A 27555-nucleotide genomic window follows, 5' to 3' on the forward strand; every position below is an offset into this window, starting at 1 on the left:
GGGTCTGATAGGAGGCTGATGGAGGTGGGGAGCAGAGAAAAGGACAGAGGCAGCGACAGAGGCAGGGAGAGTGAAAGCTGGGTGAACCCCTTTCTGGACCCCCCTGGGATGAGCTTGGCTGCCATTAATGCCAAATAAAGAACTACTGTAAATATGTAACATTCTGAACTTAAAAATATAATGTTACTTAAAAATTACAGACCTATCCATTCTTTGTAGGTGGGAAAACTTGCAAAATCGCCAGTGTATGAAATAAGTATTTTCTCCACTATATTTGCTGGGACAAAGAGTGAATAATTACTATGAGGTTTTCCATACACAGGTATACAGGGGGGATATCCCCAAAAAACTGGCCAATTTCATTGGTTTGCAAGGCTGTACTAACTGTCCATAACAACCAATCAGATAACAGCTCCAATTTTTCCGAAGTAGGGTGCAAAAATGAAGGGCGCCATTTAACTGGTTGCTAGGGAACCTGCAGCACCCTCCTGTCAGCACGCAGATCACCTTCAGATTTACAAGCCCCTGTCTTTCTCTGTGCACCTCCCTCACATAATAATGATGCTAAAGAATGCAGCCCCGCGCTCCAGCACTGATGGAGTTAACATGCCAGAGTGGGCGGGCCCACGTGCTTGTGAGCGGCCAATAAGCAGCGAGTTCGTGTTCGGTGTCAGAAGTTGACCAATCGGCAGCTCGGTTCTGGGGCCTAACATTGCGCTGCGGCGGCCGCGGTGTCCCTGTGCTCTCCCGATCTCTCTCGTAGACATGTTTGCACCTCTGTGCGGTGTGCTGCTGCTGCTTTGCTCCCTGCAGCCGCTCGGTTCCCGGGCCGGGGGAGGGAAGTATTCCCGGGACGTGAATGAGAACCGGGCCGACGAGGAGGTGGTGGAGTTCCGGATACAGAGGCTGAACCAAGTGTGGGAGAAGGCGCAGAGAGTGAGTGCAGGGGACGGGGGTCACGTGACCCGTGTATACAAATGTCTGCAGTGTATGGGGTGTGTGCAATGTATAGATAATGTATACCTTGTCTGTATATGTCTATATGTGTACACTGTATATATGGGTATATCTATATATATATATGTACACTGTATATATATATGTGTGTGTGTGTATATATATATATATAGTACATTGTATACACTGTATAGTGTGTGTGTGTGTGTATATGTGTATGTGTGTACACTGTATATAATGTGTGTGTATATATATATATATATATATATATATATATCGTACATTGTATACACTGTATAGTGTGTGTGTATATATTGTATAATGCATGTCTGTATACTGTATGTGTGTATATATTAGCACGTGTGTAAGGATTCATCCATTCTGAGTAGTCCCGGGTCCTTCATGGCTGCCCCGTCTTCACGTACATTATAATTACACCCCAATTACTATTAGTTTCCTTTCTCCGATCAGGATTTATGTGCGCACTGAAATCTGCAGGTGTTCGCAGGGAAATCCTCATCCATTGGTGCGGGTTTACATGTGGATTTTGGTGCAGATCCGCATTGTGTACGTTTACTCTCAATCCGCATGATATTCGGTCAGGAAAAATATCATCGCGTACATGAGAACTTCACATTCTCACAGAATACAATGCACACGACCTACAGTGCGGATTTTCCGCACGCAATCCCGATTCTGCGCGTTTAGCCTAACTGGTGATTGGTCGAGACGAGTCCTTTCTTCTCCTCCCTGGAGTCACTTTGTGTCCGTTTTGTCATCAGGAAGGAGACATCTGGTGAAAAGGGAAGTTTATGATGAAGAGTTTAGGAACTTTATCGTGTACTTTGTATTTCAATTCCTCAACACTGAAAAGATTCCTGCTTGCTGTTGTTGAATGGAAACATTGTTCCCACTAGTCTCCTGGTTTTTCAGCAAAGTTATGCCTCATTCACATGTCAGTGTTCGGTCAGTGTTTTCCATCAATGATTTTGAGCCAAAACCAGGTGCGACTCTAAACACAGAACAGGAGCAGGTTCCACTCCAGGTTTTGGCTCACAATCACTGATGGAAATCACTGACCAAACACTGACGTGTGGTTCTGTGCCACCTTCTGCAAGGTGGGCACAACCGGGCAACGGCCGTGTGCATGAGCCCTATGGCTGGATTCACACAAGAATAATATGGATGTATTACGTGGGTTTAACTGGCCCAGACAGAGATCTAGGATGCTGAGAGTTTGGGCTTGTTCACACCACTGTGCCGTGTTTTGCGGTCCGCAAATTTCAGATCCGCAAAACACGGATGCCGCCCGTGACATGACTCATAATTTTTGCGGAGCAACGGATGCGGACAGCACACGGAGTGCTGTTCTCATCTTTTGCAGCCCCATTGAAGTGAATGTGTCCGCACCCGAGCTGCAAAAAATGCGTCTCGGATGCGGAACAAAACCACGGTCGTGTGCACAAACCCTTTGAGAGATTAAAACTTGCAATCAGGCCATTTGGCCCCTACACACATGTATTTGCTCTCCAAAAACGCCATAGAATTCTCTTGCGATTTAAACCCCTCCCCCCCCCTTGTGTTTTTTTTTAGCTGCTTTTTTTTTCTCTAAACAACTGTGTAAATCGAATTTATTTTATTTATTTATAATTTTTTTTCCCCTCTATAAGGATCCATTCACCCGACCATATCCACAAAACACGGATACCGTATTTTCCTTTTCCGCAGGTCCCTCACGGTGTTACAAAGGCCCGTTACTGTCTGTAAAATGGATAAGAATAGGGCACATTCCATCTTTTTTGCGGGGGCCGCGGAACGGACGCAGACGGCACACGGTGTGATATCTGCATCTTTTGCAGCCCCATTGAAATGAATGGGTCTGGATCCGAACCTCAAAAAAAAAATGCGTAAAGGATGCGAAACAAAAATACAGTCCCCTAAAGCAAGCCTGAAAAAAATATAAACGCCAAAAGCATCAACCTGCTCCGTTTAATTTAGAAAGGGAAAAAAAAAGCCGCCCATTTAACAAAACCCCGGTAACAGATGTTAGACCTTCAGCTAAGGAGCCGGTGTGTAAAAAAACACACCTGAAATCTCAGGTACAAAAAAATGCTAAAACCTATGTGTGAATCCACGGATGCAAAATATGTCCAGATTACGTTCTGTTCTCACAGCTGGCGTTCTGCTGCCAGTTGCTTCCAGTCCAGCTCGTCCTCGCCAGAGATACCTCTCAGTTGAGATAATTCGTTACTGTGTTTCAGGGCAGGAGACCTGTATCAGTCTGAAGTGCAGGTTGTCTAGACCGGATACAATTGTAGCAGACATTCACCGTCAGGAAGTATTAGGCTACTTTCACACTAGCGTTATTCTTTTCCGGCACTGAGTTCCGTCACAGGGACACTATACCGGAGAAGATCTAATCAGTTTTATCCTATTGCATTCTGAATGGAGAGCAATCCGTTCAGGATGTCTTCAGTTCAGTCTTTTTGACTGATCAGGACGGAGATAATACCGTAGCATGCTGCGGTTTTATCTCCGGCCCAAAAAAAAATGAAGACTTGCCTGAATGCCGGATCCTGCATTTTTTTTCTATAGGAATGTTTTAGTGCCGGATCTAGCATTCAAAATACCGGAATGCCGGATCCGTGAGCGCAGACCGAAAAAAAGGTGAAAAAAAAATAAATGCCAAATCCGTTTTTCCGGATGACACCGGAAAGACGGATCCGGCATTTCAATGCATTTTTCTGACTGATCAGGATCCTGATCAGTCTTACAAATGCCATCGGTTGGCATACGTTTTGCCGGATCCGGCAGGCAGTTCCGGCGACGGAACTGCCTGCCGGTTTACTCTGCCGCAAGTGTGAAAGTAAGCCTTAGGCTGGGTTCACGTCTGCGTTGCGGTATTTCGGTACTCCTGTTCCGTAGAGGAGCAGATTACTGGAATTGCCGTATGTGGCATAGCCGGACACCACCAGAGCTTGACAAATCCTCCTTCACTATAATGGGATCGGTTAGATTTCCAGCATGAATGTTGCCTTCTGGCGGAGATATCCTGCAGTGGTATTTTTCTGGCAGAATGGCGGTATTCAACTAGAAGCCGTCAGTGTCCAGCTGTGGCAGATCCCGTAATTCCAATAGTCTGCTCCTCTGCCAGAAAAGACCACCAAAATACTGTAACGCAGATGTGGACGTAGCCTTAGGGTGCTGCCACCTTCAGGTAGTTTTTGAGGCCAAAATCAGGAAGGGATCATAAAAGTAGAGGAAGTATAAAGGACAGATATCGCTGCTCCTCTTTTTTGAATCCACTGCTGATGTTGGCTTCAAAAACCGTCCCAAAAACCTGAATGTGCGGCCGTACCCTTAGGGCACATGCACGTCCACGTTTTGTGGAACGGAACGTCTGGCCCCTAACAGAACAGTCCTATCCTTCTCCATAATGCGGACACGAACAGGACATGTTCTATATTTTTGCGGGGCCACGGAACAGACAAATGGATGCGGACAGCACACCGTAATCGGGTCCGCATCCGCCCTTCCAAAAATACGGATCGGACGCAGACAAAAGATACATTCGGGTTCCCGAGCCCTTAGGATGAACTCCAGCAGGGAGGAGGATTTGTTGCAGAAACTGTGAATCCAACTTTAGGACCTTGCAGGTTTTCAGCATCTGGATATAAACCAGTATCTTTCTCTTCACTAACAGCAAGCAGATATCTTGAAAATTGTAAGGAATTGAACCACCAAGGACTTTGCAGAATTTTTTTGTTGCATATTTTTATAGCTTTACAAGTGGAAAAGCTATGTAACAAAACGGCACTTTGTGCTCTGCCCAGAAATGGCCTTTTATATAAATTGCGATTTCTAAGGAACACTGACGTTTTCCTTCTCTGACTATTGAGCAACACGTTGTGCAACTGCAGCCGGATGGGAGATCTGGTGAAAAGTGCCGTCTAGAAGGAGGAGGTTATAGGATTAGATTTATATTTTTTATTTTTTTGCACTTTTGAATTGTTCACGGAGAAGCTTTCGGCCTCCTCCACACAGCTGGATTCTGGATCAGTGTTCCATGGATCTGAAATACACACCTATAGACTCGGGGCCAGAACTTCTTTGCCTCCAGCTGTTGTGCACAATGGAGGTTTTCTCCTTACAGATCCTCAAGAAAAATATTAATATTGATGTACATCACGTCTGCATTAAAGGGGTGCGTCACTTCAGCAAATGGCATTTATCATGTAGGGAAAGTTAAAGGGGTCATTCAATATTATAAACTGTATGGCATTTCCGCGCTGGAGTCGGGGGTCGATAACTGGCAGGGGTATATGGGGAGTATATGGAGACTCGGGGAGCATCAATGGATTGATCGGAGAGTAGACAACTTTTTTTTAAAAAAATTTTTTTACTTTCTCTAATTGTCCGTAGCTAATCCACTGTAAAATCCCCTACACTAGCATTTGATTGTGGATTTCTTCGTTCCTATTGAATTCAATGGGGAAATAGCCATAATGAAATCCATGCTCTTTCCTCACCAATAATTGGCATGCACTGCAGGTTAATTTCCAAATGGAAAAAAATCAGAAGCGTACTGTTCTAGCCATAAAATCTGCTGCATTTCAGAATATACTGAGAACTGTGTACATAACTGCCCCCTGCTGGCAGTTATGTATTCCTGATCTCTTACAGGGGGCTGTGATCCGCACAATGAGGGGTTAATTGTGCAGGATCACAGCCCCCTGTGAGAGATCGGGTGCTGCCAGGCAGCAGGGGGCAGTTATGTACACAGTTCTTTTAGTATATTCTAACTTGAAGCGTCCCCATCACCATGGGAACGCCTCTGTGTTAGAATATACTGTCGGATCTGAGTTTTCACGATGTGAAAACTCAGATCTGAAAAACCAGTTATGCAGACGGATCCGTTCTGAACGGATGCAAGCGTTTGCATTATAGGTGCGGATCCGTCTGTGCAGATACCAGACGGATCCGCACCGAACGCAAATGTGAAAGTAGCCTTACAGGTTGTAGGCCACCATACTAGAAAAAGACTGTGAAGCTGTCAGAAAAATACAGTGGCATGCAAAAGTTTGGGCACCCCTGGTCACATTTGCTGTTACTATGAACAGTTAAGTAAGTTGAAGATGAAATGATCTCCAAAAGGCATAAAGTTAAAGATAATACATTCCCTTTGTATTTTAAGCAAAAACACATTTTTATTTAGCATTTTCAAAATGAAAGGAAAAGGGCCCGAAGCAAAATTTTGGGCACCCTGCATGGTTTGTACCTAGTAGCATCCCCTTTGGCAAGTATCACAGCTTGTAGCTGTAGTTTTCTAGCCGGCCAAGAGTCTTTCAATTCTTCTTTGATCAATTTTCATCTATTGTTCCTTGCAAAAGTCTTCCAGTTCTGTGAGATTCCTGGGCCGTCTTGCGTGCACTGCTCTTCTGAGATTTATCCACAGATTTTCAATGATGTTCAGATCAGGGGACTGTGGTGAGGGCCACTGTGAAACCTTCAGGGTGCGCCTTTTGAGATGGTCTGTTTGCTGCTATATGTTATTAATGACTCTGTTTGTACTTGAACCCCCTGAATGTAAAGCGCTAAATAAAGATTATTATTATTATTATTACTCTATCGTGGATTTTAAAGGGCTTCTGTCACCCCACTAAAGTGATTTTTTTTTTTTGGGCTAGTTAAATTAGTTATATTGCGATATATGACAATATAATTGTGTTACTTACTTTGATCCAGCAGTTTCTGCAAAAAACGAAGTTTTATAATATGTAAATTCGGTCTCTACCAGCAAGTAGGGCGGCTACTTGCTGGTAGCTGCTGCAGAAATCCGCCCCCTCGTCGTGTTGATTGACAGGGCCAGCTGCGATCTCCTCCTCCGGCCAGCCCTGTCGGCATTTCAAAAATCGCGCGCCTGTGTTCATTCGGCGCAGGCGCTCTGAGATGAGGAGGCTCGTCTCCTCAGAACTCCCTCAGTGCGCCTGCGCCGATGACATCACCGAAATAGAAGACGTCATCGGCGCAGGCGCACTCCTCATCTCAGAGCGCCTGCGCCGAATGAACACAGGCGCGCGATTTTTGAAATGCCGACAGGGCTGGCCGGAGGAGGAGATCCCGGCTGGCCCTGTCAATCAACACGACGAGGGGGCGGATTTCTGCAGCAGCTACCAGCAAGTAGCCGCCCTACTTGCTGGTAGAGACCGAATTTACATATTATAAAACTTCGTTTTTTGCAGAAACTGCTGGATCAAAGTAAGTAACACAATTATATTGTCATATATCGCAATATAACTAATTTAACTAGCCCAAAAAAAAAAAACACTTTAGTGGGGTGACAGAACCCCTTTAACCACCTCAGCCCCCTTAGCTTAAACACCCTTAATGACCAGGCCACTTTTTACACTTCTGACCTACACTACTTTGACCGTTTATTGCTCGGTCATGCAACTTACCACCCAAATGAATTTTACCTCCTTTTCTTCTCACTAATAGAGCTTTCATTTGGTGGTATTTCATTGCTGCTGACATTTTTACTTTTTTTGTTATTAATCGAAATTTAACGATTTTTTAGCAAAAAAATGACATTTTTCACTTTCAGTTGTAAAATTTTGCAAAAAAAACGACATCCATATATAAATTTTTCTCTAAATTTATTGTTCTACATGTCTTCGATAAAAAAAAAAATGTTTGGGTAAAAAAAAAAATGGTTTGGGTAAAAGTTATAGCGTTTACAAACTATGGTACAAAAATGTGAATTTCCGCTTTTTGAAGCAGCTCTGACTTTCTGAGCACCTGTCATGTTTCCTGAGGTTCTACAATGCCCAGACAGTACAAACACCCCACAAATGACCCCATTTCGGAAAGTATACACCCTAAGGTATTCGCTGATGGGCATAGTGAGTTCATAGAACTTTTTATTTTTTGTCACAAGTTAGTGGAAAATGATGATTTTTATTTTATTTTTTTCTTACAAAGTCTCATATTCCACTAACTTGTGACAAAAAATAAAAATTTCTATAAACTCGCTATGCCCATCAGCGAATACCTTGGGGTGTCTTCTTTCAAAAATGGGGTCACTTGTGGGGTAGTTATACTGCCCTGGCATCCTAGGGGCCCACATGTGTGGTAAGTAGTTTGAAATCAAAATGTGTAAAAAATGACCGGTGAAATCCGAAAGGTGCTCTTTGGAATGTGGGCCCCTTTGCCCACCTAGGCTGCAAAAAAGTGCCACACATGTGGTATCGCCGTACTCAGGAGAAGTTGGGGAATGTGTTTTGGGGTGTCATTTTACATATACCCATGCTGGGTGAGATAAATATCTTGGTCAAATGCTAACTTTGTATAAAAAAATGGGAAAAGTTGTCTTTTGCCAAGATATTTCTCTCACCCAGCATGGGTATATGTAAAATGAGACCCCAAAACACATTCCCCAACTTCTCCTGAATACGGAGATACCAGATGTGTGACACTTTTTTGCAGCCTAGGTGGGCAAAGGCGCCCATATTCCAAAAAGCACCTTTCGGATTTCACCGGTCATTTTATACACATTTTGATTTCAAACTTCTTACCACACATTTGGGCCCCTAGAATGCCAGGGCAGTATAACTACCCCACAAGTGACCCCATTTTGGAAAGAAGACACCCCAAGGTATTTCGTGATGGGCATAGTGAGTTCATGGAAGTTTTTATTTTTTGTCACAAGTTAGTGGAATATGAGACTTTGTAAGAAAAAAAATCATCATTTTCCGCTAACTTGTGACAAAAAATAAAAAATTCTAGGAACTCACCATGCCCCTCACGGAATACCTTGGGGTGTCTTCTTTCCAAAATGGGGTCACTTGTGGGGTTATACTGCCCTGGCATTCTAGGGGCCCTAATGTGTGGTAAGTAGGTAAATGACCTGTGAAATCCTAAAGGTGCTCTTTAGAATGTGGGCCCCTTTGCCAACCTAGGCTGCAAAAAAGTGTCACACATGTGGTATCGCCGTATTCAGGAGAAGTTGGGCAATGTGTTTTAGGGTGTCTTTTTACATATACTCATGCTGGGTGAGAGAAATATCTCGGCAAAAGACAACTTTTCCCATTTTTTTTTTATACAAAGTTGGCATTTGACCAAGATATTTATCTCACCCAGCATGGGTATATGTAAAATGACACCCCAAAACACATTGCCCAACTTCTCCTGAGTACGGCGATACCAGATGTGTGACATTTCTTTGCAGCGTAGATGCGCAAAGCGGCCCAAATTCCTTTTAGGAGGGCATTTTTAGACATTTGGATCCCAGACTTCTTCTCACGCTTTAGGACCCCTAAAATGCCAGGGCAGTATAAATACCCCACATGTGACCCCATTTTGGAAAGAAGACACCCCAAGGTATTCAATGAGTGGCATGGCGAGTTCATAGAATTATTTTTTTTTTGGCACAAGTTATCGGAAATTGATGATTTTTTTTTATTTTTTTTTCTCACAAAGTCTCCTTTTCCGCTAACTTGGGACAAAAATTTCAATCTTTCATGGACTCAATATTCCCCTCACGGAATACCTTGGGGTGTCTTCTTTCCGAAATGGGGTCACATGTGGGGTATTTATACTGCCCTGGCATTCTAGGGGCCCTAAAGCGTGAGAAGAAGTCTGGAATATAAATGTCTAAAAATTTTTACGCATTTGGTTTCCGTGAGGGGTATGGTGAGTTCATGTGAGATTTTATTTTTTGACACAAGTTAGTGGAATATGAGACTTTGTAAGAAAAAAAAAATTATTTCCGCTAACTTGGGCCAAAAAAATGTCTGAATGGAGCCTTACAGGGGGGTGATCAATGACAGGGGGGTAATCAATGACAGGGGGGTGATCAGGGAGTCTATATGGGGGGATCACCCCCCTGTCATTGATCACCCCCCTGTAAGGCTCCATTCAGATGTTTGTATGTGTTTTGCGGATCCGATCCATGTATCCGTGGATCCGTAAAAAACATACGGACGTCTGAATGGAGCCTTACAGGGGAGTGATCAATGACAGGGGGGTGATCAGGGAGTCTATATGGGGGGATCACCCCCCTGTCATTGATCACCCCCCTGTAAGGCTCCATTCAGACGTCCGTACGTGTTTTGCGGATCCGATCCATCTATCAGTGGATCCGTAAAAATCATACGGACCTCTGAATGGAGCCTTACAGGGGGGGTGATCAATGACAGGGGGGTGATCAGGGAGTCTATATGGGGTGATCAGTGGTTGATAAGGGGTTAATAAGTGACAGGGGGTGGTGTAGTGTAGTGTAGTGGTGGTTGGTGCTACTTTACTGAGCTGCCTGTGTCCTCTGGTGGTCGATCCAAACAAAAGGGACCACCAGAGGACCAGGTAGCAGGTATATTAGACGCTGTTATCAAAACAGCATCTAATATACCTGTTAGGGGTTAAAAAAAATCACATCTCCAGCCTGCCAGCGAACGATCGCCGCTGGCAGGCTGGAGATCCACTCGCTTACCTTCCGTTCCTGTGAGCGCACGCCTGTGTGCGTTCACAGGAAATCTCGGCTGTCGCAAGGGGACGCGTATATGCGTCCACCCAGAAGAGCAGGGCCGCCGCCAGGACGCAATCCTGCGTACGGCGGTCCTGAGGAGGTTAAGGTGTGTTTAGGTTCATTATCCATTTGTAGAAGCCATCCTCCTTTCAACTGCAGCTTTTTTTTTTTTTTACAGTTGGTGTAATGTTTGCTTCCAGAATTTGCTGGAATTTCATTGACTCCATTCTTACCTCTACCCATGAAATGTTCCCCATGCCATTGGCTGAAACACAACCTAAAAGCATGATTGATCCACCCCAATGATTGGAGAGATGTTCTTTTCATGAAATGTTGGGCCCTTTTTTCCTCCAAACATACCTTTGCTCATTGTGGCCAAAGAGTTGTATCTTAACCTCATCGGTCCACCGGACTTGTTTCCAAACTGCATCAGGCTTGTTTAGATGTTCTTTGGCAAACTTCTGACACTGGGGACACAATTTTTCTTCTGATGACTTTTCCATGAAGGCTTTATTTGTGCAGGCATCACTGAACAGTAGAACAATGTACCACGACTCCAGAGTCTGCTGAATCTTCCTGAAGGTCTTTTGTAGTCAAGCAGGGATTCTGATTTGCCTTTCTAGCAATCCTAGCAATTTTTTTTTGAACAGACAGATCCATACCTATACTAGGCAGACATGTGTCATATAGTTGGATCCAACCATATACAGTACAGACCAAAAGTTTGGACACACCTTCTCATTCAAAGAGTTTTCTTTATTTTCATGACTATGAAGGCATCAAAACTATGAATTTAAACATGTGGAATTATATACATACCAAACAAGTATGAAACAACAGAAAATATGTCATATTCTAGGTTCTTCAAAGTAGCCACCTTTTGCTTTGATTACTGCTTTTCACACTGTTGGCATTCTCTTGATGAGCTTCAAGAGGTAGTCCCCTGAAATGGTCTTCCAACAGTCTTGAAGGAGTTCCCAGAGATGCTTAGCACTTGTTGGCCCTTTTGCCTTCACTCTGCGGTCCAGCTCACCCCAAACCATCTCGATTGGGTTCAGGTCCGGTGACTGTGGAGGCCAGGTCATCTGCCGCAGCACCCCATCACTCTCCTTCATGGTCAAATAGCCCTTACTTTCAAAGTTTTCCCAATTTTTCGGCTGACTGACTGACCTTCATTTCTTAAAGTAATGATGGCCACTCATTTTTTTTTACTTAGCTGCTTGTTTCTTGCCATAATACAAATTCTAACAGTCTATTCAGTAGGACTATCAGCTGTGTATCCACCTGACTTCTCCTCAACGCAACTGATGGTCCCAACCCCATTTATAAGGCAAGAAATCCCACTTATTAAACCTGACAGGGCACACCTGTGAAGTGAAAACCATTTCAGGGGTCTACCTCTTGAAGCTCATCAAGAGAATGCCAAGAGTGTGCAAAGCAGTAATCAAAGCAAAAGGTGGCTACTTTAAAGAACCTAGAATATGACATATTTTCAGTTGTTTCACACTTGTTTGTTATGTATATAATTCCACATGTGTTAATTCATAGTTTTGATGCCTTCATAGTCATGAAAATAAAGAAAACTCTTTGAATGAGAAGGTGTGTCCAAACTTTTGGTCTGTACTGTACATTTATCCCCCTTTTTTGGATGGATCGAACACCATTAACATTTGTACATTGGGCGGGAGGATCTGAGCTCATCCTAAACAAATAGCCTAAAGATATGAGAAAAAATACAGGGGTCATTTATTAAGACCGGCGTTTTAGACGCCAATCTTTATAAGTCTTTGCTCTGGCGAAGGATCTGCCAAAATTATGTAGGGCACATCCCCTTCCGGTCTAAATCTACGCCAGCTCCCTTACTGGCTTAAATTTAGACCATTTTCTACGCCTAAGGCCTCATGCACACAAACATATTTTTTTGTGTCCGTTTGTTTTTTGCGGACAGTATACGGAACCATTCATTTCAACGGGTCCGCCCCAAAAAAAACGGAAGGTACTCCGTGTGCATTCCATTTCCGTTCCGCCAAAAAATTACGGACAAGGATAGTACTGTTCTATTAGGGGCCAGCTGTTCCGTTGGGATGCACACGGACGTCATCCGTATTTTTTGCTGATCCATTTTTGCGCACCGCAAAATGCATACGGTCGTGTGCATGAGGCCTAAAACAGGAGTAGAAAATGATTAATGAGACGGGCCCCTTTTTTAGACCTGGCGTGAGCAGTCTTTGCGCCACAATCTGCAGCAGATATACGCTAGGAATTCTGGAAATGTTAGTATTCCTGCTGGTTGGAGAAACTAAAAACAGTTGAGCGCTATAGCTATATTTCCTGATAATAATGTCATACAGACAGGTAAGTGACAATCCAGAGGATATAATCATTTGCTATTGAGTCAGTGTGCCTCCAAATTCTTTATATTTCCTGATAAACCCGATGATCACAGTCGTGGTGTAACCTTGCTTTAAAGGGGTTTTCCAAGACTTTTATACTGATGACCTGTCCTCCAACAAGTATGTATCAGACCCCCACCAATCAGCTGTTTGAGAAGACACCTGGCGCTGCGCCCTTCTCCCTGCACACCAAGCACAGCGCCGTACATTGTATAGCGGATGTGCTTGGTATCACAGCTCAGCCCCAGTCACTTCTATGATGCTGAGCTGCGCCTAGTCTATGTGACAACCATTTATTGTAAGTGGGGACAAAATGTAACTGAACAGAACGGAATCCTCCAGAATGCATTATGTTCCGTTCTCATACCAGAGAGCAGCATGCTGCGGTTTGCTTTCCGTCCTGGGATGCGGAGCAAGACGGATCAGTCATGACCCACAGTGCAAGTCAATGGGGACGGATCCGTTTTCTCTGACACAATAAAAAACTGATCTGTCCCCCATTGACTTTCAATGGAGTTCATGACGGATCCATCTTGGCTTTAGAAGACATAATACAACCGGATCCGTTCATAACGGATGCAGGCGGTTGTATTTTCAGTAACGGAAGTGTTTTTGCTGAACCCTGCTGGATCCAGTAAAAATGCAAGTGTGAAAGTGGCCTAACTTTAGTAAAAAAAATATAAAAATTTGCAACTGTAGCTCCCACTTCAACCTGCTGTAGGTTGTTACATTTAAAACAAGACCAGAATCTGCCTTTAGTACCAAGGACATATCTGATATGTTTTTAACTACTAAAGTGCTTTTCTGTCGAATATATATTCTTGGCATGGAAAGGGTTAAATCAGTGCGCCACCCTTATGTCTCCAGCTGTTGTGAAACTGCATCCATAACTGTTAGGCCCCTTTCACACAGGCGAGTATTCCGCGCGGATGCGATGCATTAGGTGAACACATTGCACCCGCACTGAATCCGGACCCATTCACTTCTATGGGGCTGTGCACATGAGCGGTGATTTTCACGCATCACTTGTGCGTTGCGTGAAAATCGCAGCATGCTCTATATTCTGCGTTTTTCACGCAACGCAGGCCCCATAGAAGTGAATGGGGCTGCGTGAAAATCGCAAGCAAGTGCGGATGCGGTTTGATTTTCACGCATGGTTTCTAGGAGACGATCGGGATGGAGACCCGATCTTAACCCGATCTTTATTATTTTCCCTTATAACATGGTTATAAAGCATTATAATAGCATTCTGAATAAGTAAATTAGGGATGGAGGGGTTAAAAAATAAAAAAATATTAATAAACTCACCTTAATCCACTTGAACGCTCAGCCTGGCATGTCTTCTTTCTTTTTTAATGAAAAGGAACTGTCCTGTGGTGATGTCACTGCGCTCATCACATGGTCCATCACCATGGTGATGGACCATGTGATGAGCGCATTAACGTCATCAAAGGTCCTTTAGCCAGGTCCTGAAGAAAGTAGAAAGAATAGAAGATCCGCTACGCGATCAAGTGGATGGGGTGAGTTAAAATTATTATTTTTAACCCCTCAATGGACATTTTAGTAAGCATTCTGTAGTCAGAATGCTATTATTTTCCCTTATAACCATGTTATAAGGGAAAATAATAAAATCTACACAGCACCTAACCCAAACCCGAACTTCTGTGAAAAAGTTCGGGTCCTGGTACCAAAGATGCCGATTTTTCTCACGCACGTGCAAAACTCATTAAAGCGATTTGCGCTCGCGCGGAAAAATCATGCGTTTTCCCACAACGCACCCGCATCTTGTCCGGCCCTCACACGCGATGCCCGTGTGAAAGAGGCCTTAGGCCTCTTTCAGACGAGTAGTTTCCATGCGGGTGCAAAGCGTGATGCGAACGCACTGCGCCCGCACTGAATCTGGACCCATTCATTTCAATGGGTCTGTGTACATGAGCGATGTTCTTCACGCATCACTTGTGCGTTGCGTGAAAATCGCAGCATGTTCTATATTCTGCGTTTTTCAAGCAACGCTGGCCCCATATAATTGAATGGGGCTGCGTGAAAAACGCATAGCATCCGCAAGCAAGTGCGGATGCAATGCGTTTTTCACCAATTGTTGCTAGGAGATGTTGTTTCTAAACAATCAGTTTTCTATCACGCGCATGAAAAACGCATCAATGTGCATTTCACCCGCGCGAAAAAAACTGAACGCAATCGCAGACCAAACTGACTGCAATTGCTTGCGAAATGGTGCGAGTTTTCCTGAATGCTTCCGGACCTAATCCGGATCGTTCGCGTGAAAGGGGCCTCAGAGGGCCGTAGGTTGCACACTGCTGCTTTAAAGCAACGAGATGTCGGATCTTGCTGTACAATGGATGCTCTCCTGCACACTGTTCTTTTAAAGGAGCTGCCCAGGTTCTGCCATATCTGTTTTTGCAAATACTTGTATTCTTCCCTTAGTAATGTGTGATTCCTCTGTTATTCCTCTTGGAAATGAATGAATAACTCGACAACTAGGTGTTGCCACTCCAGTTGTCAGTGGGCCTTTACCCCCTACAAAGCCTCACAGCATCCGTGTGACTGTGTAACGTCATTATAGTCATACGTTTCTTGGAGGAATAATAGATGAATTACACAATACAGGGTACTAAGAAAAGATGCTAACAAATGGTTATTTTGTGGGGGAAGGTCAATATCTACTAAAACAGACCTGTCAGGAGCGGTGACGGGGCCATATTGGTGTACGATTCCTCCACACGTCTTCGTGATGGGGCCAGTATAAAGCGATATACTACGTAAGGTGTCTTCTATTATTCTGATGGTGCCCAGACGCTGAATCAAGCCGAGGACCTTCACCTCCCCCGAAAATGTCACTCTGTTCTTCTTGGAAATAGCAGCGCAGGCTTGGTGTAAAGATTTGATTGAAATAAATCTTTTGTTTGTTAAAATGTCATCGGATATTTCACAAGCGGACAGAACTGCGGAAGTGACTTTTTTTTTAAACCAAAGCGATTTTTCTTGCCTTTCTGTTATTGAAGGCTCATGTCGTCTTGAGGAAAATAAAGCGACAAGCGTAAAAATAACCCAAAGGCTGCGTGCTCCCTTTCTTGGCATAAATGGGTTAAAATGGCGCTCTGTCTCTTTTTTTTTTTTTTGGGGGGCTTGTGAAACAACGAGCTTCATATGTGATCACGGAGATCCAGTGCTAGATGTAACATCTCTACTTGTGCGTGCAGTTTCCATGCAGATCTATAGGTTTCCATGGTTACAGACTACACACAACCCTTTTGTAGTCACACTCTACAGTCATGCGTAACTTTTATTTTTTTATTATTTTTCCATCTGCCACCTCCTCTTGGGATCTAGAATGGGGACCAGAACACTTGACTGTAGGGTCATGTTACACGCGAGGTGTGTATATATATATATATATATAATTTTTTTTTGTCTTTAAGCATGTAGACCAGGGGTAAGCAACCTCCGGCACTCCAGCTGTTGTGAAACTACAACACCCAGCATGCATATTTGCTACAGAACTCTCATAGAAATTAATAGAGCATGCTGGGAATTGTAGTTTCTCAACAACTGGAGTGCCGGAGGTTGGTGACCCCTGATGTAGTAGACACGTAGGTCCACTTAGGAGCTGTAGACAGAAAACGGTAGACTTTTAGCCAAGAATATGTGAAAATTTATTTTCTGTTTGATGCATTAAAGTCATCAAATTTTGGCGACAAAGAGGCACCTTTGCTTTTTAACCTTTTCCATGCCTTATGTTCCGCCCTGGCAGGGGCTTCACAGTGCAATGTTGGTGCTGTACCCGCTTCTGTGCTCGTGGCATCACCCTCAGGAGTCTGCTGTAAATGACAGCCAGCATCACGTTAAGGCTCCATTCACACATCCGCGGAATGGGTGCGGACCCATTCATTCTCTATGGGGACGGAATGGATGCGGACAGCACACAGTGTGCTGTCCGCATCCGCATTTGCGGCGCGCGGCCCCGATTTTGGGTCCGCAGCTCCGCTAAAAGATAGAGCATGTCTTATTCTTGTCCGCAGCTTGCGGACAAGAATAGGCATTTCTATGGGGGTGCCGGGCTGGTGTGTTGCGGACCCGCAATTTGCGGGTCCGCAACACACCACGGATGTGTGAACGCAGCCTAAAGGCTGAGATTGGAGATCACTCTTAACCTCTTACATGCTATGGTCGGTGCCAACAGCGTCACATAATGGTGTAAGGGGCTCAGTTTGAATGCCCATCGTCACCCCTTTTTGATACACCTGGTGCCCAGCAGCACTGACCAGAACCACCTGTCTGTTTTACATTCACTGATAATAATATATTGGAATACAGAGGCATAAAGTAATCAGTGAAAGTGCTCTCTCTGGTCAAAAACATTCATAAAAGTTCAATAAAATGTTGAAAAAACAAATACATCTCTTTATTGAATTAAAGTGATATTTACTATCCAAGTGGAAAATTGTCACAACCCGTATAAAACAATGAAAAATAACTATTTGTATAAAGAGTGTGCAAAAAAGAAAATGATAAAAATTAAACAGTTATGGCTCTGACTGCATCCTGGCGGAAATGGAAAAATTGTCAGTGCCCTTAGCTCCAAAACTGGGCTAAAGAGTCCAGGACATCAGTATTAAGACATAGAACATAACCCCAAATGGGTTTATTAAATTAGTAAATATCTAGACAGGTTCCAGATACTATGTTCGCTAGAGCACCCGGTAGCCAGATATTACCACAGTGGATGGAGGGTGAAGGGCGGCATGGCAGATGTAAAAAGGGGTTGTCCAACAAAAATAGTCTACATTTTTCGAACCAGCATCTGGATCTGAATACTTTTTGTAATTGCATATAATTAACTCACTGGCTATACTACATTTTTATTCAACAAAATATACCTGTATAGCACCACCTGCTGTTTGTTCTTTTCAATATTTGCTGTCCACCTTGGTGACATCTTTGAGGTGGTCGCACACGCTCAGTTCCACCAGCCACTTCTGTTAGAGGCTGTGGCAGTTACCGGGAGAGCTGTAACAGAAAGGACACACACTTGGAGTTGTGATGGGGTCAACGTGTGCTGATGGAGAGCTTATGTGGAGCAATGTTTTCCCATATCATCACCATGACAGCCACAAGGAGATTGACCCATGACCTCTGTGGGGGCAGGAAACAGAGAAGAGGTTAAATTGCCCCCTCCCACCACCACACCTCAGTGTTCCTGTCCCCACTGTGGCCAGGGTCAGAGAAGAGTCTCCCTGCGGACGACAGGGAGATGAAGATAGGAAATCGTCTCCTTTTTTATTTTTCTTCGTCTCCAGGAGGGTCTGAGGACGGTCTCCTGGTTACCTGAAGCTCATCGGAGCTCCCCCAGTCCGCCGGCGGCCTCGTGCTTATGCTGGGCTGGGGGATATCGGGAGGACTTGCTCCGGCTGGTCTGGAGCCTGCTCCCGGGCCTCAATCTCCTCCTCCCCTGTGGGTCGGGCTGGTGCGGCCGGCGTGTGCACACGCCGACGTCAGTGACGTCCCTTCCGGGTTCGGTCATGTGACGCAACCCGGAAGTAAAGCGCAGGAGGCTGAGCAGTTTGAATAAAAGGCGGGACGGCCATAGGAACGCTGATCTAAGGTCTGTGAGTACTGCAATTGCTCTGCTTGAGAATATGTCAGGTCCTGAGATACAAACTGTTATGGAGCTTGATGCCCCCTCTCTGCCTCCTGTAAGTATCCCTCTGGGGGTCTGCTTTTCTTATAGCGCTGTATTTTTACTAGGCCTATTTCTGATGCCTCTATTCCATATCTATTTCAGGCTAAAGAGGCGCAAAAAAAGTTTAATAAACCTCCTCGCTGCATCTCTTGTGCTAAAAGACTGCCTGAGGGATATGGAAAGAAGCTGTGTAAAGCATGTATTTCTGATGTGGTCCAGCAGGAACAGTCGTCCCTTATGGAGAATATCAGATCTGTGGTTCAGGAAGAAATCAGGGCCGCTAGAGTTGCTCAGTCTGATCCCCAGGACGAGCCCTCTCGCAAGCGTCCGCGTTCTAGGATCATTACCTCTGGATCCGAGGATGCCGACGATAAAGCCTCCACTTCCATGCAGTGGGAGGATGATCTCTCTCTCTCTCTCTCTCTCTGAAGGAGAAATATACGAAAATAATAAGAAATTTTATTTTTCCTCAGAAGAGATGAGTGACTTATTAAAGGCAGTCAGAACAACAATGGGGATTGAAGAAACCCCTAGGTCCTTATCCATTCAGGACAAAATGTTCGGTGGACTCAAGGTGAAAAAATCCAAGGTCTTCCCCATAAACGAACACATTAGACAAATGGTTCTGGAGGAATGGTCGGAACCAGAGAAACGATTGGGGATTTCCAAAGAATTTAAAAATCGACTATTGTTCGACCCCTCTCAGTCTAAGTTGTTCGACGAGACCCCTAAAATAGATGTGCAGGTGGCGAAGGTTAACAAAAAAACTGCCCTGCCGTTTGAGGATGCCGCCCAATTGAAAGACGCTATGGAGCGGAAGGCAGATGCCCTTTTAAGGAAAGCTTGGGAGGCCTCCATGTTTAACATCAAGACCAACATCGCAGCAACGTCTGTCGCCAGGTCTATGTACTTATGGTTAGGAGAGCTTGAGAACCACCTAAGCAGTAAGACCTCCAGGGAAGAAATCTTGCAGTCCATCCCGCTACTTAAATCAGCTACGGGGTTCCTGGCAGATGCATCGGCTGAGTCTATTAGATTCTGCGCTAAGGAGGCAGGGCTTTCCAATGCGGCTCGTCGGGCTTTGTGGATGAAGTCTTGGTCGGGCGATAGAGTTTCTAAACAGAAGTTAATATCTATCCCCTTTTCAGGAGAATATGTATTCGGGCCGGTCCTAGACGAGATTCTTGAGAAAGCGGCCGACAAGAAGAAGGGATTCCCTGAGGAAAGGTCCTTTAGAAAGAACCAGTCCTTTCAGTCTTACGGTGGACAAAACAAGACTGTTAGAGGGAAAGGCAAGTCAGGCCGCTGGTCTTATCCCAAAGGGGGTAGAGGAAGAGGCTTCCTTCTCAAGCCCCAATCCAAATTCGAGGACAAACAATGACGCCATTGTAGGGGGGAGACTGAAGAATTTCCTGGGTCCATGGTCTCTAACATCAAGAAATCCTTGGGCCTTGGATATCATTCGGCAAGGTTACAGGATCGAGTTCACCTCTCTCCCCCCTCCAAGATTCGTCGTCACAAAGATGCCTACCAGATTCTCCAACCTAAATATTTTCCAAGGAGTCCAGGACTTGGTGAAGAAGGGTGCAGTAATCCCAGTTCCCGCGTCTCAAAGAGGTCTAGGGTACTATTCAACCCTATTTTTAGTAAGGAAAAAGGAAGGAGACTTCTGGACCATCATAAACTTGAAACAACTGAACAAGTTTATTCTTTACAGGAAGTTCAAGATGGAGTCTCTCAGATCCATAGTACCATTGATAAAGCTAGGGGCATTTATGTGCTCGGTCGACCTGAAGGACCCCTATCTGCACGTCCCCATTCACCCAGATCACCAGAGGTTTCTAAGATTTGCTATCCTAGATCCTTCCAATCGGATTCGTCATTTCCAATTTATAGCACTACCCTTCGGGATTTCAGCCGCTCCAAGGCTTTTCACCAAATTAGTGATAGAGATGATAGCCCCACTCAGACAGGAGGGGTTAAATATAGTGCCATATCTGGACGACTTTCTAATTATAGCAGACTCAAAAGAACTCCTGCTATCGGACTTGGAAATATTTCTGTCCCGCCTGTCTCAACTAGGATGGATAGTGAACGAACCCAAGTCAATGTTGGTTCCATCCGAGAAGGTGAGGTTCCTGGGAGTTACTCTAGACTCCGTAACTCAGTCAACCTTCCTTTCACAGAGCAAGATCCAGTCCCTGATAAACAAGGTGAGGCACTTCCAATGCCGGAAAGGATGTTCAGTGAGAGAAGCAATGAGCCTACTCGGCCTCCTAACCTCCTGTATACCTTCTGTCGAGTGGGCACAGGCTCACTGTCGAGTGATACAGAACTGGCTATTGTCCCACTGGAACAAGAAGGGCTCTCTAGACTCCAAACTTCCAATTCCAGGATCAGTAAAGAGATCTCTCTCATGGTGGATGAAGGAGAAGAATCTTTCCCAGGGAGTTCCATGGATCAAATCGCCCTCAATTACCATCTTCACGGATGCCAGCCAATCCGGTTGGGGAGCGAAAATCGACAGAGCCTATTTCCAGGGAACGTGGAAGCATCTGATATCTGCCCAATCCTCAAATTTCAGGGAGCTGTATGCGGTAAGAGAAGCTCTACTCTCCGCCAGACAGTTGATAAGAAATCAGCATGTGAAAGTCCTATCGGACAATGTGACCGTGGTCTCCTACTTGAAACATCAGGGAGGTACTCGATCAGGGAAACTCCAGAGTATCTCAGAGGAAATTTTCTCCTTTGCAGAGAAAGAACTAAAATCCATCTCAGCAATGCACCTGAAGGGGTCCCAGAATCTAGAAGCGGACTTCTTGAGCAGACAGGTGGTAGATCATACAGAGTGGGCACTGAATCCAGAGGTCTTCAATATGCTAAACCAGAGATGGGGGCTTCCTACAATAGACCTGTTCGCATCAGGGAGAAATATGAAGGTACAAATATTCTGCTCCCTAAATGCAGGAGATCATCCCTGGAGAATAGATGCCTTCTCCCTAAAATGGTGCTGGGATCTAGGGTACGCATTCCCTCCGTTGCCTCTCATCCCGAGGGTCATTCAGAAGATTCAGGAGGGGAGAACCACAGTAATATTGATCGCCCCGTTCTGGCCGAAGAGAAGTTGGTTCGGTCCTCTATTGAAACTAGCCATAGACGAACCAGTGAGACTCCCACTCAGAGGGGACATCCTATACCAGGGTCCTTTGCTGCATCCTCATCCGGAGTTCCTGAAGCTCACGGCTTGGATCCTGAGGTCTCCCTCTTAAAGTCTTAGGGCCTGTCAGACAAAGTTATAGCCACCCTGAGATGTTCCAGAAAAAAAGTAACTTCCGCAATATACCTGAAGATCTGGAAAAGGTTCTGTTCATGGTCGGGTGAAGAGAATCCAAATTTTGTAGGGCCTAATATCCAGAAAATTCTGGAATTTCTACAGAAAGGTCTGTACATGGGCGTCTCTCCATCCACCTTAAAAGTTCAGATTTCGGCATTAAGCGCCTTCTTTGACGCCGACCTGGCAGACCATAGATGGGTCAAACGATTCATACGAGCTGCCCGCAGACTTAGACCCACGCTAAGATCCCGCAGCCCAACCTGGGACTTAAATTTAGTTCTCAACAACCTTATGTGTTCCCCATTTGAGCCATTGGAGAGTTGTTCAATTAAATTGCTTTCCTTCAAAACTGCTTTCCTTATAGCAATTACCTCTGCCAAGAGACTGGGAGAAATTCAAGCTCTCTCCATTAGGGAACCATACCTTACCATCACTGAGTATAAGATTGTGCTTAAACTAGACCCAGGTTTCCTGCCAAAGGTAGCTTCAGACCGCAACAGAGGCCAAGAGATCCTCCTTCCATCCTTTTTCAACAATCCCAAGGATCAGGAGGAAGAGAAATTTAATTTCCTTGATGTTAGGCGTACAGTCCTTAGATACTTAGAAGCCACTAGGGACTTCAGGAAGTCTGACAGCCTGCTTGTCCAATTTGCTGGAAAGAATAAGGGATCCAGGGTCTCAAAATCCTCCATTGCAAGATGGATTAAAGACACTATTACCCTATGCTATAAGAATCAGAATCTGGATCCTCCTTCCAATATTAGAGCTCACTCTACCAGAGCTGTCTCCACTACTTTTGCTGAAAGAGCAGGGGCCTCCCTGGATGATAAATGCAGGGCCGCCTCCTGGTCTAGTATTCACACATTTGTGAAACATTACCGTTTGGATTTATCTGGAACTTCTGGCCTCTCCTTTGTTCGGAAGGTTCTCCAAGCGGTTGCCCCCACCCATAAAAAATAATTTTATAACTCTCCTTGTGGCCGTCATGGTGATGATATGGGAAAACCGGAATTAGACTTACCGGTAATTCAGTTTCCATGAAATCACCATGACGGCCCATATATTCCCTCCCTTTCTTTAAGTTCTTTTCACTGGTATTTTCTGGTATGATGTAATACTGGGAAATACTAAGACACTTCTGGCACTTGATATCTTTGGAACACTGAGGTGTGGTGGTGGGAGGGGGCAATTTAACCTCTTCTGTTTCCTGCCCCCACAGAGGTCATGGGTCAATCTCCTTGTGGCCGTCATGGTGATTTCATGGAAACTGAATTACCGGTAAGTCTAATTCCGGTTTTTTCAATTGTCATGTTTTTCCCTTTCTGTGTTGAAAATTTAATAAAAAGATTTTAAAAAGAAAGAGTTGTGATGGGGTGAGAGCTGCAGTAGACAGGACACTGCACTACCAGCTTTAAATAATTCTAGCAGAACAATTGGAGCAATGAATGTGGAGATCTCTGGATCCATGTGAGGTACAGGGCTGGTTCTAGCTTTGTTAAAAAGATATTGTCATGTACATTAATCATGGGATAACCCCTTTAAGTATACCGGGCAGTGCACACAGACCGTTTTACGTACATTTGACAGACATGTCTCCCTTTGGCTACTGCGCTGTTTGGTACTACAGTCAATGGGCAAAGGATTCCAAAGTCTTAGCTCTGTGATGCAGCGTCCAGTTGGACGTGCCATACCAAATGTGCATAGGTCGGCCTAATAGAAGTCTATGTGTATGAGGCCTGACGGTGATCACCATGTGTCCAGCAGGTGACGGTCCCCCCGTCATAAGTCTTTATGTCCAGACTCGTGAACGGATTATTCCGGGTACCTTGTAACTCTGACCTCCCTTTTGTGCTTTGTTTCTTCTTTAGCTCCAGTTTTCTGCTGTAAAATTAGCTGAACTTCACAGTGATCTGAAGATACAGGAGAAGGATGAGCTGAACTGGAAAAAGCTGAAGGCAGAAGGATTAGACGACGATGGCGAAAAAGAGGCCAAGCTCCGACGCTCTCTAAACGGTACTTGGTTTTTTCTTCTAATCTTAAAGTCCTTCTAACCTTTTGTATTTGGGGCTTTTTTTTTTTCCGTCTTTCTTTTTCACTTCTTCTGTAAATGCATTGCTTTCCTATTCGGAGGGGCCACCTGTTCCTGGCACAATATTTCACCCTTACGTTACATCCCAGAATGTTGTGCACAGAAATCTAAGCCGCTCAAAAGTCCCTCATAAAGCACGCAGTTTGACAGAAACACATAATAGATTTGGAGAACCTGCGGCTGCATCTCCCTCCTCCCCTCCTGTCCCTGAGCAGGTATCTGAACATAGAGAGAGTCTGCAGGCGAAAAAAAAAAGGGAATAGAGGTTAGGAACTGTGGCCGCACTGTTCAATGGGACCCCTCCACAGTACCCATGATGGGGTCACTCTAGAGACAGCATAGGACAAGACAACGTTCCCCAGATCTGATGTAAAAACTGTTTGAGCAAATCGGTGGTGCTTGTGTGTTTGACAAAAAAACGGAATAAAAAATAAATTACTTTAAAAAAAAAAAAGGGCACAAAACACATTTTTTATAAAATATGTTCTAGTTAGTACAGCACTTGTACAGTGATATAACCCCCATATATTTGCTATCCTCATAAACGTCACATTGTGTATATTAAAGGGGTTGTCACAACCCCCCCCCCCCCCCCCCCCTATTCGATTCTCTTCTGGGAGCTGGAGAGGGCAAGTTCATTACTGTACCAGCCACCAGATGAAAGCAGGCATCTGTATTACAGGTCCGAGGCTATTTATGCAAGCCCCGAACCTGTAATACTTTATTCTCCAGTGGCATAAGCTGTACAGAACAGCTCCAAGGCTGTAGCGCATGCGCTGGAGCTGTTCTGTAAGAGAACGCAGTCAGGTGCAAGAAGAAATACGAGGTGGCCAGGGACCGGACAGGCCCATATGCGAGCGCGCTCCCATTTTTCCCACCCACCAGAAAGGCCGGCCGTTTTACTTGTAGTACGCAGGCACGGCCACTGCTGCTGCATTGCAGAGGTGGTCGTAACCCCTAGAGACGGGCAGTGTATAAAAGCATGGAAAGTGACTTAAAATAACATTATACACCTGATAGATAGGACCTGATGAGGTGAGACGACCCCTTTAAGTATTTGTCTTTTTTGTTTGAAATTTGTTTGTTTTTAGTTTTCTCTTTTTTTCTTTCTTTGCTTGATTTGCCCCCCCCCCCCCCCCCCCCTTCATATTGGCGTGTTGCTGAAAAAAAGATATGCTGTGATGAAAAATTGAAACCTGTTTTTTTGTGGCTTGGTTCTGAAGGGGTTAAATAGTGCTGGTCATTTCCTGGCTCTTGGTCGGTCCAGTGTTCCCAGAGTATATAGTATTAATGAGTAATCATGGACTCCTTTCTTTGTTAGGGGAAGCAAGTCGGTCACTTATTGCGGAGGGTTAATGTGTAGTACACGGGGCTGTAGAGCGGAACTAGTGGAACGGGCTGAAGAGCAGTCAATGATTGATGTAGAATGCCTAAACTCTGCGTTGTATGTCTCGGGCTGAGTTAACATTTATCCGTCGTGCCCAGCCAGCTGGACACCACAATGAGATTTGTGTGCACTGTCCATAGACTGAAAGTGTCTGACGCTGCTTTATCTTTCTGTCCAGCGCTGCAAGACATCCAGCATTAAAGGGCATCTGTCAGCAGTTTTGTACCTATGACACTGGCTGACCTGTTACATGTGCGCTTGGCAGCTGAAGACAACTGTGTTGGTCCCGTGTTCATATGTGCCCGCATTGCTGAGAAAAATGGTGTTTTATTATATGCAAATGAGCCTCTAGGAGCAACGGGGGCGTTACCATTACACCTAGAGGCTCTGCTCTCTCTGCAACTGCCGCGCCCTCTGCAGGGCCAGGTGTGATGCTGTGTACATGCCTGGCCCTGTCAATCAACATACAGAGAGCAGAGTCTCTAGGTGTAATGGTAACGCCCCCGTTGCTCCTAGAGGCTCATTTGCATATAGTAAAACCATAATTTTTCTCAGCAATGCTGACACATATGAAGATGGGGCCAACACAGATGTCTTCAGCTGCCAAGTGCACATGTAACAGGTCAGCCAGTGTCATAGGTACAAAACTGCTGGCATATGCCCTTTAATACTGACGCACCATATGTAAGAATCGCTTCTGACACCAGTTTCTGTAACACGCTGGAGGGAAACTACAATGTTGGCCCACATATATTTATTTATATTTTTTGTATAATCCTATTTTTATTGAAATTTGCATGTACAACAGAGCAATAACAACTTACAAATAATTTAAACCTGATAGTACAGATACAGTCAGAAATGAAGGAAATATACTGCAATTCCAGACACCCACATCTAAATTCCCAGACATAGGAGTAGGATATCTCCAAAATCCAACGTGAACAAATCCCGTCATGAAAACACACACCTAACTCAACAAGTGGCTGAGCAGACAGCAAATTCAGAAGTCCAGAATAAAAAGAAAGAAAGAAACTGAAAAAAAGGGGGTCAGAGTGTCTTTTTGGCCCACGTTTTTGACAGAATGTCCGATGTAGGCCCCCAGCGGATCCTCTGATGCAGCTGTGAATGAGGTTGTATCCTGAAATCCATCTCCTGTCTTAGTAGAGGCGGAAGCTGATGCTCGGTTCCTCCCCCATGCTTTACACTGCAGCTCTAAAGTAATAATAGTAAGGCCCAAGGGGAGGAGATTATAGACCCATTTAAAGGGCCGCAGTATGTTTTTTTTTTTTTTTTTTTGGTTCATTTTTTCCGTTACCTTGATGTAGGATCCAGAAGAACGAGGGTTGAGTCCACGTTCCTAATATTGTATCGCTTTTTTTTTTTTTTGTGTTTTTAGTAATATTGGCCAAGTATGGATTGGACGGCAGAAAGAAAACAGAGACTGAAGATAATAATTATATTAAAGACGGCACAGAGAACGATGTGTTAAATGATCCACGTTTGGAGAAGCTGTGGAACAAGGTGAGGCCTGAAGCTCTATGGAACCCCCCCCCCACCCAAATGATTGACCATGGAGTCCAATCTTTGGAATCCCCCCACCCACTGGACTACTAAACCCAGAACGATCAGGGATCGCAATCCATAAATAAAGTTCTAGAACTATATATCAATCTGATCAGCTCCTTATTTTCTTTCCTAGGCAAAGACATCTGGGAAATTTTCAGAAGAGGAGGAGGACAACTTGTGGCGGGAGTTCCTCCATCATAAGGAGAAGATGAATGAGTACAATATTTTGCTTGACACTGTGAGCAGGACTGAAGGTAGGAGCCGGGCAGAAAGTGTGCTGCCATATGTCTTCCCTCACACTAGTCACCCCCGTACAATGATATTATTATATATTCATAGTTTCCAGTGCGGGGACTGTCCAATTTTCAGAGACAGTCCTCTCGGTCCAAAAATTAGTGTGGCTTGTGTAAGCACCCCTCAAGAGTGGGTGGCCCTAGTTGGATGTGGGTGTTCCCTAAACGAGGCTTACAAACCTTGAATTTACCAGATACCCTGTTGGTAAGTATGTGTATGGGTTTGTAAACTTAGACTATGATAGTGCCAGAATCAGAAGTGAGAATATCTGCAAAAAGTATGGAATGGGGTGACTTGACTTGGGTCCTTTT

At 44.6% G+C, this 27555-nt stretch overlaps 1 protein-coding gene across 1 annotated transcript in view; it reads left to right on the plus strand.

Annotated features, from left to right (window-relative positions):
• The first annotated feature begins 686 nt into the window (after positions 1-686).
• LRPAP1 (LDL receptor related protein associated protein 1) overlaps positions 687-27555 on the plus strand; it is a 43816-nt gene continuing 16947 nt past the window's right edge. Inside the window, exons 1-4 of the mRNA XM_040419167.1 lie at positions 687-936; positions 23774-23918; positions 26781-26905; positions 27084-27204. Coding sequence (XP_040275101.1) covers positions 766-936; positions 23774-23918; positions 26781-26905; positions 27084-27204 — 562 coding nt within the window. The 5' untranslated portion in view covers positions 687-765. The remainder of the gene's footprint in view (positions 937-23773; positions 23919-26780; positions 26906-27083; positions 27205-27555) is intronic.

This window comes from Bufo bufo, chromosome 2, assembly GCF_905171765.1.
Source record: "Bufo bufo chromosome 2, aBufBuf1.1, whole genome shotgun sequence".
NCBI lineage: Eukaryota > Metazoa > Chordata > Amphibia > Anura > Bufonidae > Bufo > Bufo bufo.